The 16,080-nt window shown below is 37.3% G+C and overlaps 2 protein-coding genes and 1 non-coding gene across 4 annotated transcripts in view; 2 read left to right on the forward strand and 1 right to left on the reverse strand.

Moving 5' to 3' along the window:
* Positions 1–16,080, reverse strand: part of LOC136268196 (CLIP-associating protein 2-like) — a 161,743-nt gene that overhangs the window by 16,051 nt on the left and 129,612 nt on the right. The window lies entirely within an intron of this gene.
* Positions 1–16,080, forward strand: part of LOC136268185 (uncharacterized) — a gene marked incomplete in the record, with an annotated part of 163,046 nt that overhangs the window by 4,170 nt on the left and 142,796 nt on the right. The window contains 2 exon segments of the mRNA XM_066063444.1: positions 3,477–3,593; positions 7,526–7,627. Coding sequence (XP_065919516.1) covers positions 3,477–3,593; positions 7,526–7,627 — 219 coding nt within the window.
* Positions 9,646–9,786, forward strand: LOC136237383 (U4 spliceosomal RNA). Its single transcript, XR_010692448.1, has one exon. It is a non-coding gene; the product is annotated as a U4 spliceosomal RNA (small nuclear RNA).

Raw genomic sequence — 16,080 nt, forward strand, 5'->3', positions numbered from 1 at the left:
CCTATAGCATAAGTGGCCAATTATCTACCAAGTTTGGTTCTTCGCATCATGACTCCCTGATTGTGCATCCTATTCCCCTCCTCTCCTTGAACTATTTATTGTAAGCTTGGTCTGAGTCACATGGGCTATTTCACTGACAAGCTCTGTGCGTTAGACCACTGTTTATCAACCACTGGCACCTGTTATTGACCAGCCATATATTTTCAATTGCACTAGTTATCAACCACCTAGCTATACTGCTGGCTATAACAACTCTGCCCTATTCTACTTACTACAGTGTATGATGCTATTAGTACACTAGCCCACCAAGTTTCACATGGTTTAAAAATTGCATGCATTGCAGACTAGTTATTGACAAAACCATTAAATATTGGATCTAAACTCAGCTGTGTCTGTAAATTGTTTTCTATATCTGTCCTTATAGAATCTTATAGCCAAAGAAATCTTGTGGCATCTCTGTCTTGCACCTGAAGCCTCACATTCAGAAAGGCCTTCTCGATATCTCCAACCACACCAATTGGGGAAAGTGTGAATCTGATCAACAGTCCATACAAACTAGGCAATATTACAGGCCCCCTGTACAAACACTCATTTAGAATCTTGTTATCTTTCTTAGTTATTGCAGAAGCATCGTAAACTATCCTCACCTTCGTAATGTTCTTTGCTGGAGTAATCACTGGGTGGTGGGGGATATAGTGTTTGATCAAGCCTTCAGTTGATGTTCTCGATAATGCCACGATTCTGTTGGTCTTGTATTATCCCATTTTACTGTTTGAAAAGCTCAGGGGTCTTGATCAATTTCTTCACTGTTGATCTCAGTTGTCCAACTGCCAGCTGATAGTTCTGTAGCAGGTCTGGAGTACTCTTGCTCCATGGCCAAGTGACCAAGTACCTCCCGGGAGATAAACAAACATTGCAGTCCTAGTAAAGTTTTCAATAGCAATTTCATCATTTTTTGATGGCCAGTCAGTAATACCTATTGACTCCAGGTTCCAGAAATCTTCCAGGGAGGGCTTAGAGGAGAGGAAAGGATCTACGCTTGTCAGCATATGAGCAGTAGGCTTGATGCCGATCCAACAGTGCTAACTAGTAAACTAGATTCATCATTGTTAACAGCCGGTAGTTCAACTCTCCCACCATGGATCCAACCAAGCTTAGAGTGAAACAAGTACAGACCACCACCTAAATCCATCTTCCTTGGCTCTAACAAATCAAAGTAGTAGTCATTACCAATGAGTACTTCAATGCTAGATGACTCTGCATGACATGGTAAAGAATCAGCTAGCTTCCCATCAACAAGTTCTCTTTTTAAGAATTCTATGTCTTCCTCTTTCAGAGGGACACGGTTTATCTTCCCAGTAATGTTAGGGACCACTGTGACGTTCAATGGCATAGCAATACCATCTTTAAGATTAGTGGTGTGCCCAAGAATTTTTGATGGTGAATGACTATTATAAATTCCATACAAAAGTGCTGGTGGCAAATGCAGCTTGGACTATAACTGCCACATGAACTACGTATGGGCTCCTTCTTTCAGTTATTCTGTTACACACATATACACATAAAAGAACTCTCGTAACTGGTCTACTTTTTGTAGTTCGCATTTTCTATGCATATTTACAATAGATTCGTTCACCATTGTGACGTAAGAAAACATCACGGTTTTATTAGAATGTTTTCGGTCATAAAGTTAGTGCATATCCTATATTTTTAAATTTTGAATAAACAGTTTATATTCATGACTTTGAAAGAGTTCATTATGAATTCTTGCTTTTAGTAGTACTGATATTATGAGTAATGTAACATAATTCAACTAAGTTATGTAGGATCTTAAACAACGTTGTTAGCTCTAGATCTGTGATGCAGTGATGGTCATAGTAGTCTCGACTATATATGTGCGACTTTAGTCTTGCATGGCCAGGTGGTACTGCCTTGTTTTCACTAAATCATACAAATAATATATATATTGATGGAAACGTTTTACACCAAACACAATATGGCTAACCCTTCGTTTTCAAGTTTATGTGACGCATCGCAAGTATACATCAATTACTTTGTGGGGTCGTATAGACTAAGACGGATGACAATTGTACTTTTGACTTCCTATTAATGTCTAAGTCACTACAAGTATATAATATCACTTCTGCCACCTGAAAGAGTAGACTTAATTGACACACATATACAAGTGCCTTCTGAGGTTCTGACAAGCGTTTGCCTTCTGCTTCTTGCCTGTCTTTTTATCTTCAATGCTGGTCGTCTTTTTCACACTAGGAAACCAAATCAAAGCATCAGTTTTTCTGTATTGACACTTTCCATATGTAAACACCACAAATTTGTTTAAAACACTTGTGCTGCTTTAAGAGGTATATTACTAGTAGACAGTTGGTAGACACTGCACCTGCATGATAGGACCTTTCACAAACTAGCTGGATCAATAACATGCTCCTTTACGATCTAGCTGGGCCAATAACAATTGGGGGACATGCCTAATGATCTATAGTGATTGCTCATAGATTAGTTTGCCGTTTATTAGCTGGAGAACATCGTGGGAACTTACAGACTTACTGTCAACAGTTGTGTGATATTCCAACTCATCGCAGATCTCATCGTCTTTATTCCTGGGACCCAAACAACATTTACGCTTTGTCAACCCATGTAATTTTAAGACATAGCTGCAAAATACACTGCATTTCCAATTCTAGTATCTATCATATGATTTTGCAACCAAATACTCAAATAGAGTATTCAAACAAATAATAAATAGCTAGTCTAGTAATAGTTCAAGTACTGTTGGACATCCTATATAAGAAAAGGAATTATGACAGCAGACTTGGGTCCATCAAGAAAATGGAGACTGTCACAGTACAACCAAACACCTATTCTTACATCTATAGTTCTGTTGGTAGTTATTGATCTTTTAGCTACTTGACAGTTCAACTACCAGCAAATTTTAGCAAAGTGCTTTATTCTTTAATACAGCTTCAGTCCCTCACCCACTTATCACTGTTGTATGCTGGTGGACAAAAGTCATGTGGCTACTGTAAGGGTACCAATACTTAGTCTCGCTAGCCAAACTCTTTTTTTTTGTCATTACACTTGTGTGTACATCAAAGGCAAGTCATGTACAGTGAGTGACATGATTTGATGTGGTTTGTAACCTGTACATTGGTAAACTAACCTTCATAGATAGGGTCTCTTACTTCCTGCTAGGCTTTGTTGTATTTGTGTGTGTGCATGCCTGCGTGTGTGCGTGTGTGTGTGTGTGTGATATACGTAGAGGTGGGTTGGATAGGACATGTCAAATAAAATAAAAGGCTGTAAGAGTGTAGTCAACAACTGCAAAATGTTAAAAGGATGTTATATCAAAGGTGCATGATAGCCAAAAAATGGCTGTATTGATAGTAAAGTAGTAATGATGTCATTAAAGGCGTAGCCTGTAAAAGCAATAGCTCACATGATCTGTGATGTTACTACAGGAGGAGTGTCACAAGATCCAACAAGCAGTGGAGGATAATGATGTCACTACACTAAAAGAAATAATAACTCATGGAGTTGATGTGAATTATGCTAGTGTTAAAGAGAAATATACTAAAGTGAGTGATATTGTGTAGTGTGATAAATGTGTAATTTTTGTGGAAATGTGGTTTTTCTACTTCACCTATAATAGTGACCACCATCTTCCATCATTTAGCATATTTGCTAATAGCGGTATAGTGTGTACGCGTTGCCCTCTAAACTAGTGAATAACTCAATTAGGATGGAATTACACAAGTTCTTGAAATTGAGTCATTTGTAGTACTGCTTGACCCGCTAGAATCTTTTCATTCAAAAATGTCTGACAATATTGTTTCCTATGGGAAGCTATAAAATGTACTACCGTATAGAGGGAAACTTTGGTGGGGGGTAAACTTTGGTGAATAGCAAACTAAATCACATTTGGCGAAATAAACTACCGTAGAGTCTGGTTGTTAAGCACATGTACTTATTAAGCGCATATTGTTTGTTAAGCGCACACTCGGTTCTGGTACTTAACCATGGTTGATAAGCGCATGTATGGATGAACACGAAAATCCAGCGCTAGTTGCAGCTGTACAAGAGAAGAAATGCTAAGGGTTCGCTAACAGTGCAAGGCACGAAATTTAGTGCGATATATGGAGGTGTGGCCATCGATATGGCCTAATAGCGTACCTTCCACGAAAGTAACGGTGTCATCTAAACTATAAATTCATGCTATTCACGAAGGATTTGAACACAAACTGAGCCAAACTGCGAAGCAACTGCAAACCATACCACCACAAGAGGAACAAATCCATCATAAAATGTTTATTAGGCGCATGCGCTTAACAAGTATATGTTAATTTAAATTTTTTCGTCAAACATTTATTAAGCGTATGCGCTTAACAACCAGACTTTACGGTATGGCCAGTTCAAGCTCAATCTGTAGCTATGAAGATGCTAATCTCAGGCGCTACGAGCAATTGGCGGGTTAAACTTCGGCGAATTTGTAGCGAATCGCCAAATTCGCCAAAGTTTCCCCTGCCAAAGTTTCCCTCTATATGGTATCTGCTGCGTTCCTTTCTTGTATTGCACACTTGTATTGCACACATGTGTGCTCTTGACATCTCTGCTGTCACCAATTGAAATGTTATTCCCCTTGAAAAAAATCCACTTACATCTATTCTTACATCTATAGTTCTGTTGGTAGTTATTGATCTTTTAGCTACTTGACAGCTCAACTACCAGCAAATTTTAGCAAAGTGCTTTATTCTTTAATACCGCTTCAGTCCATCACCCACTTATCACTGTTGTATGCTGGTGGACAGAAGTCATGTGGCTACTGTAAGGGTACCAATACTTAGTCTCACTAGCCAAACTCTTTTTTGATTTTTGTCATTACTGTGTGTACATCAAATGCAAGTCATGTACAGTGAGTGACATGATTTGATGTGGTTTGTAACCTGTACATTGGTAAACTAACCTTCATAGATAGGGTCTCTTACTTCCTGCTAGGCTTTGTTGTATTTGTGTGCATGCGTGCGTGCGTGCGTGCGTGTGTGTGTAAGATATACGTAGAGGTGGGTTGGATAGGACATGTCAAATAAAATAAAAGGCCGTAAGAGTGTATGTTAAAAGGATGTTAAATCAAAGGTGCATGATAGCCAAAAAATGTTTCTCAGTGCTCAGCTCAACTTGTACATACTACCGTACACCCATGGTAACTGCAACATGTAGTCTTGAGATATCACATCTGCTGTACAAGGATGTTTGCGCTATATCAGTCACATTGATAATCACCTCTCACATTTATTGTCTTGATCATTATTCCCAGTTTATAGACAGCAAGATACGTTTCATGTGGCTTTTTACATACCTACTAACTTTAACTCACCCTTCTAATAAATTAGCTTGGTTGCACATATGCTTAAAATATCACACATTCCCGATATTAAAGTGGTGGCTTGCAAAAGAAGCTGGCCTACTGCAAGACTAGACTATGCTTTACACAGTGATTGCCCTACTGTGCTACTTGGTTTAGACACGCTTTACAATTTTGTATGACACTTGAAGTAGAAATCAACCCAGTGGCTGTGTGAAAATCTTTGAATCGAGCAACGGTGATCCATGATCTGTATGTGAAACTTAAAACATGAAAATCCTGGGCTAAAAGACATCTGTGAACTTAAAAGCGTAAAAATCCTGACAAACTGCATAACCGTGAAATGTGCATACCACAAAAAATTTCAGGGTATTCGGTATATTAAATTGTCACATATATTACTGTTATGGAGATTTGCACTTGCAATGGAGTACATAAACTTTTGCAATTTTATATTTGCAAAATCATTAACACCTCAACAGTATTAGTGACTGTTCAATTTGTCTACTAGTGTTGTACTGATAATTGGATCAGTTATCAGATAGCTCCTAATATGGGCTGTATTGTTTGTGTATTGGTATTGGATTGCTACCATGAAGCAAAAAGCAGCAGATAAACTCATTTAGAAATACTGTATATTCCTAAATATGTTTATTTTCCTACAGTGCAACATTGCTGCTGCTGCTGAATTGTGTTGTCAGCTATTATTGTAGTACTACTGCTGCTACAAACATGCCACATTGGTCCTTTATGATCAAAGTTGAAGGGTGTGCTTTCCCACATCAGACAAACTACATTTATTGGTTTGAGAATACCAACAATCAGAATACTCTACAATACATATCAGTGCAACACTGTGTTACATTAGCATAGTTTGTGTTTAGTAGAGTAATGGATCTTATTCTAAAATCTGTAAACTATCTGTGTAATTATGTGTAACGTGTCTGTAATCTCCGGGTTGTGCTTATGTTGCTAGCTATGACCTTCAATGAGGGAGGGGTTGGTTGTTACTAGTCACATTATAGTTTTATTCCAGATGAAGTAGTTTGCTTGTGATAGTGTTTTTATGACATACATGTTATGAACAATTACACACATTTTCAGATACATAGTTTTAGTAATGTGGTTTGGCAAAGACTGTCATTCTGATTGTAGTGGTCATGTATGAGTAACCAGTAACCATGTGCAGAGTGTATGACAACCAATTTTCTATAGCTCTCACCAGCTTTAGAAAACTCTGTAAATCCTTACTAAAGGAATTTTGTACAAGAACAAAAACTGTTACAACTTATCACTCTTATTCGTTTTATTGGCCTACTTTTCAAGGCCTTAGTACCATTTTATCATTACATGAAATTATGTAATTATCTCTATAGTACAACCTGAACATAACATGTATGGCACATAGTAATGACACAGATAGTTTACTAACTAATCATACACTTTTGAGTAAGGCTATCATGATGGGTGATTGTTTTGACTGAAAAACACAAATCTGTATAGTCTGTACTATACAGAACTATGATAAAATAAGGTTCAGTTTAGTAGTAGGAATATTTGGGTTACTTATTTGTAGTGAAATCAAACAGAGCATACCATATGATGGGTTATTATATGTCTGGGGTCCAAATTTTTGCAAAATTCTCTGCTGGCAGACTGAAATTTCCCTAAACTTTCTGTTTTCTTAACATTTTATAACATTGCCATAGTATCCAAAGAGATGTGTAGTATTACATATAGAAATTGTTTGTGTCTTGCACATTTCACAATTGCAGAAATCTATGCTGGATGCTATTTTAGATACTTCGCAAAAATTTGGACCTCACAATAATAAACCATATTGTATAGCGATATTTAGTGATATGATTGTTATTGCTACCCCTTGGGTAATTGGTAATTATGTCAGCATAACCATGGTAACTTGATCACTCAATGACATCATCAACAACTCGGAATAACACCAGTATGGGTTCATTGGTACACACCCACTGTGTGATCATGTGAGGTTTATGGTTGATAACTGGATATTATATTTCACCATGATAACAATATGTAACTGATGTGATTGATGAAAATCAGTCAATGATAGTTGTATGTCACTAGTAGTTTGTGATGTAGTGAAACCATATAACTATCATGTTCCTACAGTTCTCCACTTCTCCACTACACATGGCACTACAACATGATAATAATGACATAGTCCACCTATTACTGGAGGAGGGTGCTGATGTTAATGCTAAGGGTGGTAGGGTGAGTAGTGTATGATGTAGTGTATGAGTTACAGGGGTGGTTCTAGAAACTTTGTTGACTAGTTTTCAACTCGTAAGTATAAGAGCAGCTGCTTTACCCATATAAGGTCATAACCATGGTAAATTATTACAATTAACTCTTTCTGGTACAGTGGAGAATCCAGACAAAAGGAGATGAAACAATGTTATGTATTTATGTTTACTCATTGCTAGCCAGCTAGGCTATACATAGGCTGTAACTAGCTAGTTATATGCCATGTCTCAGAGTGGAACATTTTCAGTTGTATCTTACCACTTCAGACGTTTTAAAAAATCTTAAGGTGGCGCTGAACCGATTAAGGGCAGTTGGACAGCATTTTTGTGGTAATGCATGAACAAATGTGGAAATTCGTAGACCACAGAGAACCATCTCAGTGGACTAACAGAATAAGCCCTGTAGCTACTGTTGTTAATGCAACTAACGTTATTCATGCTTAAAACTATTTAGCCTGTCACAACTCTGGCAAACAGCACTAGCTCCCATCATGCGATTACTGTTATACGGAGTGCACCCTGACGAGCCACACGGTCTCCTTTCTTGTGAAATAACTTCAAAATTATGCACCACACACCATCAAAATTTGGTATAGGCACCGGCTAAGCGTTGCTCTACAAAAGTATGCTTCGAATTTTCATGATTCAGAGTTGTTGGCCAATGTTTTAGTCCACAGGTGTGTGTTTTCTCCATGCTGTTAGCAATAAAATGTGCAAAGTGAGAAATGGTTGGAACCAAAGTGGCTTAGTGCTAGATTGTTTATTGGCCAAGTTATTTAAAAAATTGGCTTGAAACTTTAGAGTTGTATAGGTGTAAAATAAAGGCGTGTCATTTTTGTATGCTAAACTAAAGCATCACAGGCTATCACAACAGCTTTTTAGGTGTAGATTAAGTTGTACACTAGCAAAGTTTTGGGCTACCCTAAAATAACTCATTAAGCGCATGGGTTGAAACAAATTGTTTTGTGTGGCTGGACTTAATGCCACCTTAAGATAATTAATAGAACAGTCCCAAAAATAAGCTTTTGAAATTGTGCATTAAGTAATCTCCTTCAGAATACTCAGATTGTTTTATTAGAGCATATTTATCTTCCTCAATTTTAACAGGCTAACTGGTATAACCCATAATAACCATCTAGAACCATTCCTAATGAACTGTATGGCTTTACTGATGAACTAGTGTAGAAGGAGTGCTTTAATGTGTTGTGTAGATTATGAGTGGGGTAGTTTAATCATGTGAGGACGAAAGTGAAAGGTGACCCTTCACTAGTGGTAACCATGATTACCATTAGTATCCTCAGCCTGAGTTAATGAGGGAGTGGAGGATGAAAGGTTGAGATGGTCATTGTAGCATTGTTACTTATTTGGTCACCATCTGAGTAGTTTATTAGAGCTTGTTATCCAATTACTCATCAAGTGGAGTTGATGTATCTACTGTTTTGTTGTAGTGTGAGTGTGTAAAGGTTGTAGGATAGAGCAATTTGTTTTATTATGTAAGAAAAAATTAAGAATTTTTCATATGAGTAGGGACTGCAGCAATAAAAAGCACTGAAACAAGCCGCTGAGACAAAACACAACTGAATGAATGCATTTTAATCCCTACTTTAACCATACATCATAGCAGGCTATAGTAGGGATTAAAATGCAATCATTCAGTTGTGTTTTGTCGATGCATCAAGGTCCAAGTATATGATCTCTAACTGATGTAGCGCCCACCAAAGTCCAGTGATATAGCACTGTCTCCAACTGCTTTATAATGACCTGCTAGCCACATGATGGTGAAAACCTCAATACGATGCTGTAGTTAGTAGAAATGAAGACACTGGAGCTTAAAAAATCAAGCCCATAGGCTTAGCTGTTATCAAGTAACGTTTGTCTGAAGACACAAGTCAGTCAGGCAATCAGTAGAAAATTCCACTAAGTGTTTTTTTTTTTAAATTTTTGTAGCTACAGTACTTATTGCAAATATTTCAGGTCATATTGAAAAGCCTTGTGCATTGGTAGTACCATAGCCAGTGAGGTCCACCCAAGGTGCAGTTATTGCTATTTGAAAGCACTTTTGAGTTAAACCTAACCAAGGCATCATGAAGGTATTGTGAGGCTGGTTTCTGGTTAATATTTTTATGAGAAAGTGCAAACCTCCATGATCCCTAATATACAGTACTACCATACTGTGAGTGTAGTAGTGTGGATGTGGCGAAACTCCTAATTAGCAGATATTCATGCAGTGACTAACGTAAGCTTATCATACTGTAGTGCAATAATTATATGGCTTCGGTAACTTATTGTTAAGGTTGTTAGTACACAACCAAACTGTTAGTGAAGTTACAGACATTATCCAAATTGTGGACATGCACTATTTTCTTATGCTGGTAGCGTTCACCTAGTCCAGTGGTTTGCTGAGTTAGTGGATGATAATGACTAGTTACTGTGTATGAAAGAATATTTGAGGGAGAACAGTTTCAACACAATGTTCCCCACAATTAGTCTGGCGCTGCCTGCCCCTTCACAAAAGGTAAGGATCTGCTGAAATACAGATACTAAATCACTTCTACTGTCAGATTCAGCGGTAGCCAATTAATGCATGCCAATGGCATTCACACACAAATTGCCTTGGCAACACAATACTTTTGTTTGAATTGATGGGAAATCATCTGTGTAAAGTGTTATGTACGCTGTTTAATTGGATTCCTTTTAAAATGAATTTCACAGACCCTTAGTTGTTTTGAAGGAGTGGGCGGCACCTGACTACCTCATAATGTGGCTATAGTAGTATATCAACTACACGATGTCTAGACTATCACCCTTGAATAAGCCCTATGGCTTTTATTTGATCAACTATTAATACGATATTGAACTCCCAGCACACATGCATTGTGATGTAGTGTAATAAAGCCATATAAATGTTGTGCTCCTACAGTTTCAACAATAAACATTACACTATGCAGCAGATAGTGGTAGTGATGTTACTACTGTCACATACGTAAATGGCAAAATGGCCATTATGCTTTGTTTTCAGCTATGTTTAGCTCGATGCACATCGTTACTAATGAAGAAACTACAAGACAGACTTCTGCTATCAGACAGTTACTGTTTACAATTGTAGGGAAGGCATCACACGGCCTTACTGCGACTTGTGCTGTCAGCAAAGATAAATGGGACTTAAAGAAGGACACAGTAAGTCCATGAAGAATGCATTGTACGTAATTCGGTATGCCAAAAGACACTGGGGCGATGTTGAACAGTGGAAAAGTCAAGCCCATAGTCTTAGCTGTTATCAAGTAACATTTGTCTGAAGGCATCGGTCAGTCAGGCAGTAGAAAATTCCACTAAGTATATTTTTTAAATACCTATTACAAATATTTTGGGTCATACTGATTGCACTTTACCTAACCAATAGTGCCAAGGCACCATGAAGGTATTGTGAGGCTGGTTTCTGGTGAATATTTTTATGAGAAAATGCAAACCTCCATGATCCCTAATATACAGTACTACCATACTGTATGATTATCAGTTTAGTGTTATTGTAAAGTTTCAACTTGTTAAATGTGTGTTTCTGTAAATACTAAATATCTCGTAACTCTTTGGCTAACAAAATATTATGGCATTTAAATACAGGAGCAAGTAATCAAGTAACATTGTCTTGTATTGAGAGTATACTTGTGGTTCCTCCAATAAGTATTCTTTGTTTCATACTACATCTGTCTATTGGCTCATGTGCTGTGCTCCTGTATAATACATGAAGCATTACAAAAGTAAATACACATAATTATGCAAGGAGTCAAGACACACACTTTCATCCACAATACAGTCTTATATATACAAAAATCAATAAATATTTATAGGGTATATAGTTAGTTGGATCTCAGTCTCCACCTTAAGGAAGTGATGACATTTACATATGCAATCTACACTGTAGTGACCTGAAAAATGCACAGATGTATGCACATTACCTTTTCATGCTACAGATAGGAGCAGATGCCGAGCTTTTGTACTGGACTACAATTGTGGCAGCAATGTAAGGATTGCAGTGTTGAACAGTTTGTTGGGTTCATCTTAATGCTACAAATGTGTCAGTGTGGCTTGTGTAATAAATTAATGGAAACAACAAACCTTATTATTGCATACCTTAATAGAGTCTGGCAATGGTTGTCATCATCATCGTCATCATCAACATATCTGCACTCTCACCATCTCAAACAGCACTATTATTGCACCATCAGCCTTTTTTTGCTAGTCTTTCACGTGGTGCAGCAATCCTTACGTTTATTTCTGTATTTCATATGTTAAAATTTTAGCATATGGCACATTGATACATCCGGCCTCTTATAATATCATCATCTTATAAGTAGCTGTCGTAAAGCTTACTATAAAGGATGTGTTATAACATAGATATTACACGTATTAAAGGATTGGCAACGTACCTATTAAACCTGTAGCGATGTCACATACAACCCTCGTTATGATTTATCATCCCGTTAACATGCTCTCTCACCTGTTTTAAACGCACAGACCACTCCGTTCCTTGTACCATAGCAGAGTAGTACTCAGTAAATATGTAAATCTTACTTCAAATGAACGTACAACTACTATGATGAGTATACGATGAACTAAAATAGTGAAACACACTGTCAGTTTTAACCCAGCACAAGATAATTCCCACTGCTTCATGACTTTTCACAGTTTTGGAGGTTTAACAAGGACACTAAAGTGCTTTTTTCTGAACAGCGTATTAAAAAATTAATTGTAACCATTAGTAGAGTGTAACGCTTTGTTTTGTGTAGGTGTATTGTCTACCCAAACTAATTATGGCTTGAAGCTGTTTCTTTGTGCTGGGTTTTGGAGTTTTATCATGGTTCCATGTGGAGAAGCATCAAGTTACTATTCAGTACAATAGAGCTCAGTGTTATGGTGGTGTAATGCAAATATGCACGAGCTAAAATTCAGATGTGGCATTAGCCATCAAAGTATGTAAAAAATGGGATATACAAGTTGCAGTGGAATAGAACATAACATTAACATGAAGGAGCTGGTGGTGGTAAAGAGTAGTGTACCATGACTTTAAGCTTAGACAGGGAATAATGAGCATGTTTGTAAATGTAGCAGCTCACAGCAAATACCATCCACTGGATATCAAGTGACGTCCTTGTGTTTGTCACAAAAATAGACAGTCCTTTCAAGTGCTGGAAACTGATGTTGTGGACTAAACGTCTAGCTAGACTTAAAATCTGGTAGTTCACCTTTGTTATAATAATTGATATAAACAATCGAAACACATCACTAGTTTTCTGAACTCCTAAGGACCACCTGCAGCTCAGATACCTAATAACTGAAGTTTTGCACAAAAATCTCTTTAAACAATGTATTTAACACATTTGCAAAGCATGAAAAAAATATTACTTTAGCTTCTCTTAATAGAGCATTCAATTGTGGCATACAAGTTTGAGATTCCACTGTCCACCTGTAGAACATTTTCCAGTAGGTCCCATATCCCAGTGTTTAGCTGTCAGGGTAGTTATGACTGTGTTACATTCAATGGATTCAAGCACTAGTAGTAAGGTCAGCAGTATTCAGATCAGGTAAAACAGCATCAACATCACGACCCTAGGAGTCACAAATGACATGGGACTGTCAAACACTATTTCAGAAAGAAATGTTAAATTCTGAACTCTGGAATCACATACAGAATCAGTTGTTTTTGCTTCTGCTCTTGATTACAAAAACCACATGAGACAGACACACCCTTTGAGGCTTCCAGGATGGCTTGGAGTTAGCTAGATAACTGACTGATGGATGTTCCATTAACCTATCTGTGCGAAGCACACCTGCACCTCCATCGAGGTTCCTGAGGTCCTGTCAGCTACTCCGCTTCCTGCAATAATAGAGGTGAAGTGAGCCTAGTTAACACCTAGATAAAGATTTATATTATTGAAATTCTAATCAAATATTTGAAATCCACGAACATTACACAATTTAGGAATGTTGGTCTCATGCAGTGGATAAGGTGAGCTAATTGAGCTGTAGTGTGTGAGTTATATGGCTTCGGTAAACTTATTGTTGAGGTTGTTAGTACACAACCAAACTGTTTAGTGGAGTTATAAACTATATCCAAATTGTGTACACTATTTTCTTATGCTTGTGGTGTTCACCTGTTATCACTAGTCCAGTGGTTTACTGACATAGTGGATGATAATGATCAATCACTGTATACGAGAGGGTTTTCAACACACACTGTTCCCAATAATTAGTCTGGTGCCACCCGCCCTTTCACAAAAAGTAAGGGTCTGGTGAAATACACCCAGATTCGGCGGTAGCTAATTAATATGTGCCAATGATGTTCACACACTAATCGTCTTGGCAACACAATGCAATTGTTTGAATTGAAGTGTAGTCATCTGATGTAACCAGCAGTTACGTAAGCTGTCTAATTGAATTCCTTTTAAAATCAAGACACACACTTTCATGCACAATTATACATGCTTACTTAAAATGTGACCAACACCAAATTCTAATGCCCACATGTCTCTGGCCACACAACTCTGTGGGACCTGTACTATCAAATAGTGATGCACCGATACTGGAATCAGACTTCTATCGGTAAAGCTATAAATGCCTGATACCAACTGATACTTTAAATGATGTCATTTAGTTACTTATCAAGATGGCGGCGTACATAGCGCATTGAATGGAGTTGAGCAAAAACTGATATAACCCATGAATTCCTTAAAAGAAACCAGCCACCAGCATTATTAGTACAGTGGAAACTGAAGTAAGCCACGAAATAAGATTCATTGAAGCCATAAACTATTATATTCATAATTGATAGCCACAAAACCAGCAAACTGCAGTTGATGAGATTAGCAAATGAATTTAGTAAGCTAAATCATGGGGAGCCAACTTGCTTAATAACATTTTTAACTTTAACTGTGACTGGGAATTTCGGCTTCAGCAAAGCTACAATTGCCTGCTCAACAGATAATGGAACATTACTTAAAGAGGAATCATAAAGATTTACTGTATGCTCATCGCAACCTATTGTGGAAATAGTAACCCAATGCTTCTCTGCTTCAAGATATATAACCTGAATGGTGTGTTTAGGATTTCTGAGCTGAGAATTCAATTTAGAATTTTGCAACAAAGTTGACTGAAAACTTCCAAAGTGTGGAAATTGCTTCTTGAGTAATCCACTTGCTAAGTTAACGATTGTGTCTGTTAATTGCTTTCCAGTCTGAATAAGATGTTTATCTTTTATAGTTAATTTGTGTTTATCATGGGTTACCCAAAGTGGTATAACATTTGACATGTTGTCGCTCCCATCATCTGATGACAATATTACAATTTCATTATTGTAATTCTGCTTGGTGATACTTGCTCCAATTGTTGTATTTATGCAGTTATGAATAAAAGATGCCGTGTCTTCATTTATCGTTAATTCTCTTGTTGTGTATAGATTGGAATGTGACTGATGATTAATTATGGTACCGTTCACTTCTGTGCATGTATGTTGCACTTTAGAGAAACATCCTTCTGACAATGTGCAAATATATGCCTTTGAAATTTGTGTATAGGCAACAGGCCGATCATTTGTATAAGTGAACGTGCGTTACTCACTGGTACTAGATGCACATATGAGCCAAGAACAAAGTGCTCCAATGTTAGAGTGGATAGAGACTTTATTTTCTTTAACCTGTCTGTCTCTCTTCAACTTCTCTTTGTACTTGGCGAATTGATCTACTCTAACTATGCTGATACCATTTACCAACTTATCCAAAAAACGCAGAACTCTCCCAATTTGATATCATCGTTTACTATTGGGATAGAGCTATCGATATTTGTAGAAGGTAATAGCAATTTTGTGCTAGTATTATAGGGCTGCTTAGCTCTTACCCTAAACAGATGATCACTTGACACTCGTTCCCTTTCTTGTAAAAGCCAAACTAAAGTAAATTTCCTGATGTATAGATGTTCACCATTGTGAATTACTTCAAGGAACCTTTGGTCCAGTCTCATTTTAGTTGGTTTGTCATTGCTTGTAGTAGTTTGTTCAACTGGCTTGTACAGCGGAATAGTACTTTCATCAGATCCATCGATATCTGCATTGTTTATCTTCTTTCGACATACAAAATTAATTTGTTTCTTCAAGGGTTTATCAATTATTTCATGCCTATACATTACTTCTAATTCTTCCATTATATCTTTGCATTCTCATACACTTAGCTGTGACTCTGTTGGTATGTCCATTTCTTTCTGTCTGTCCATTTCTTGCACTTCAATTTTGCCATCATCTTTTACATTGTCATCATTTTCTTTTTCTAAATCTTCTCCATAATTTTCTTCTACATCACCTACATCAAGAAACGGCACGTTGTCCCAGTTATCACTCTGCACTAGCAAATCTTTCATACCCAGATGTTCAATGGA

This window comes from Dysidea avara, chromosome 10 (assembly GCF_963678975.1).
Source record: "Dysidea avara chromosome 10, odDysAvar1.4, whole genome shotgun sequence".
In the NCBI taxonomy this organism is placed as follows: domain Eukaryota; kingdom Metazoa; phylum Porifera; class Demospongiae; order Dictyoceratida; family Dysideidae; genus Dysidea; species Dysidea avara.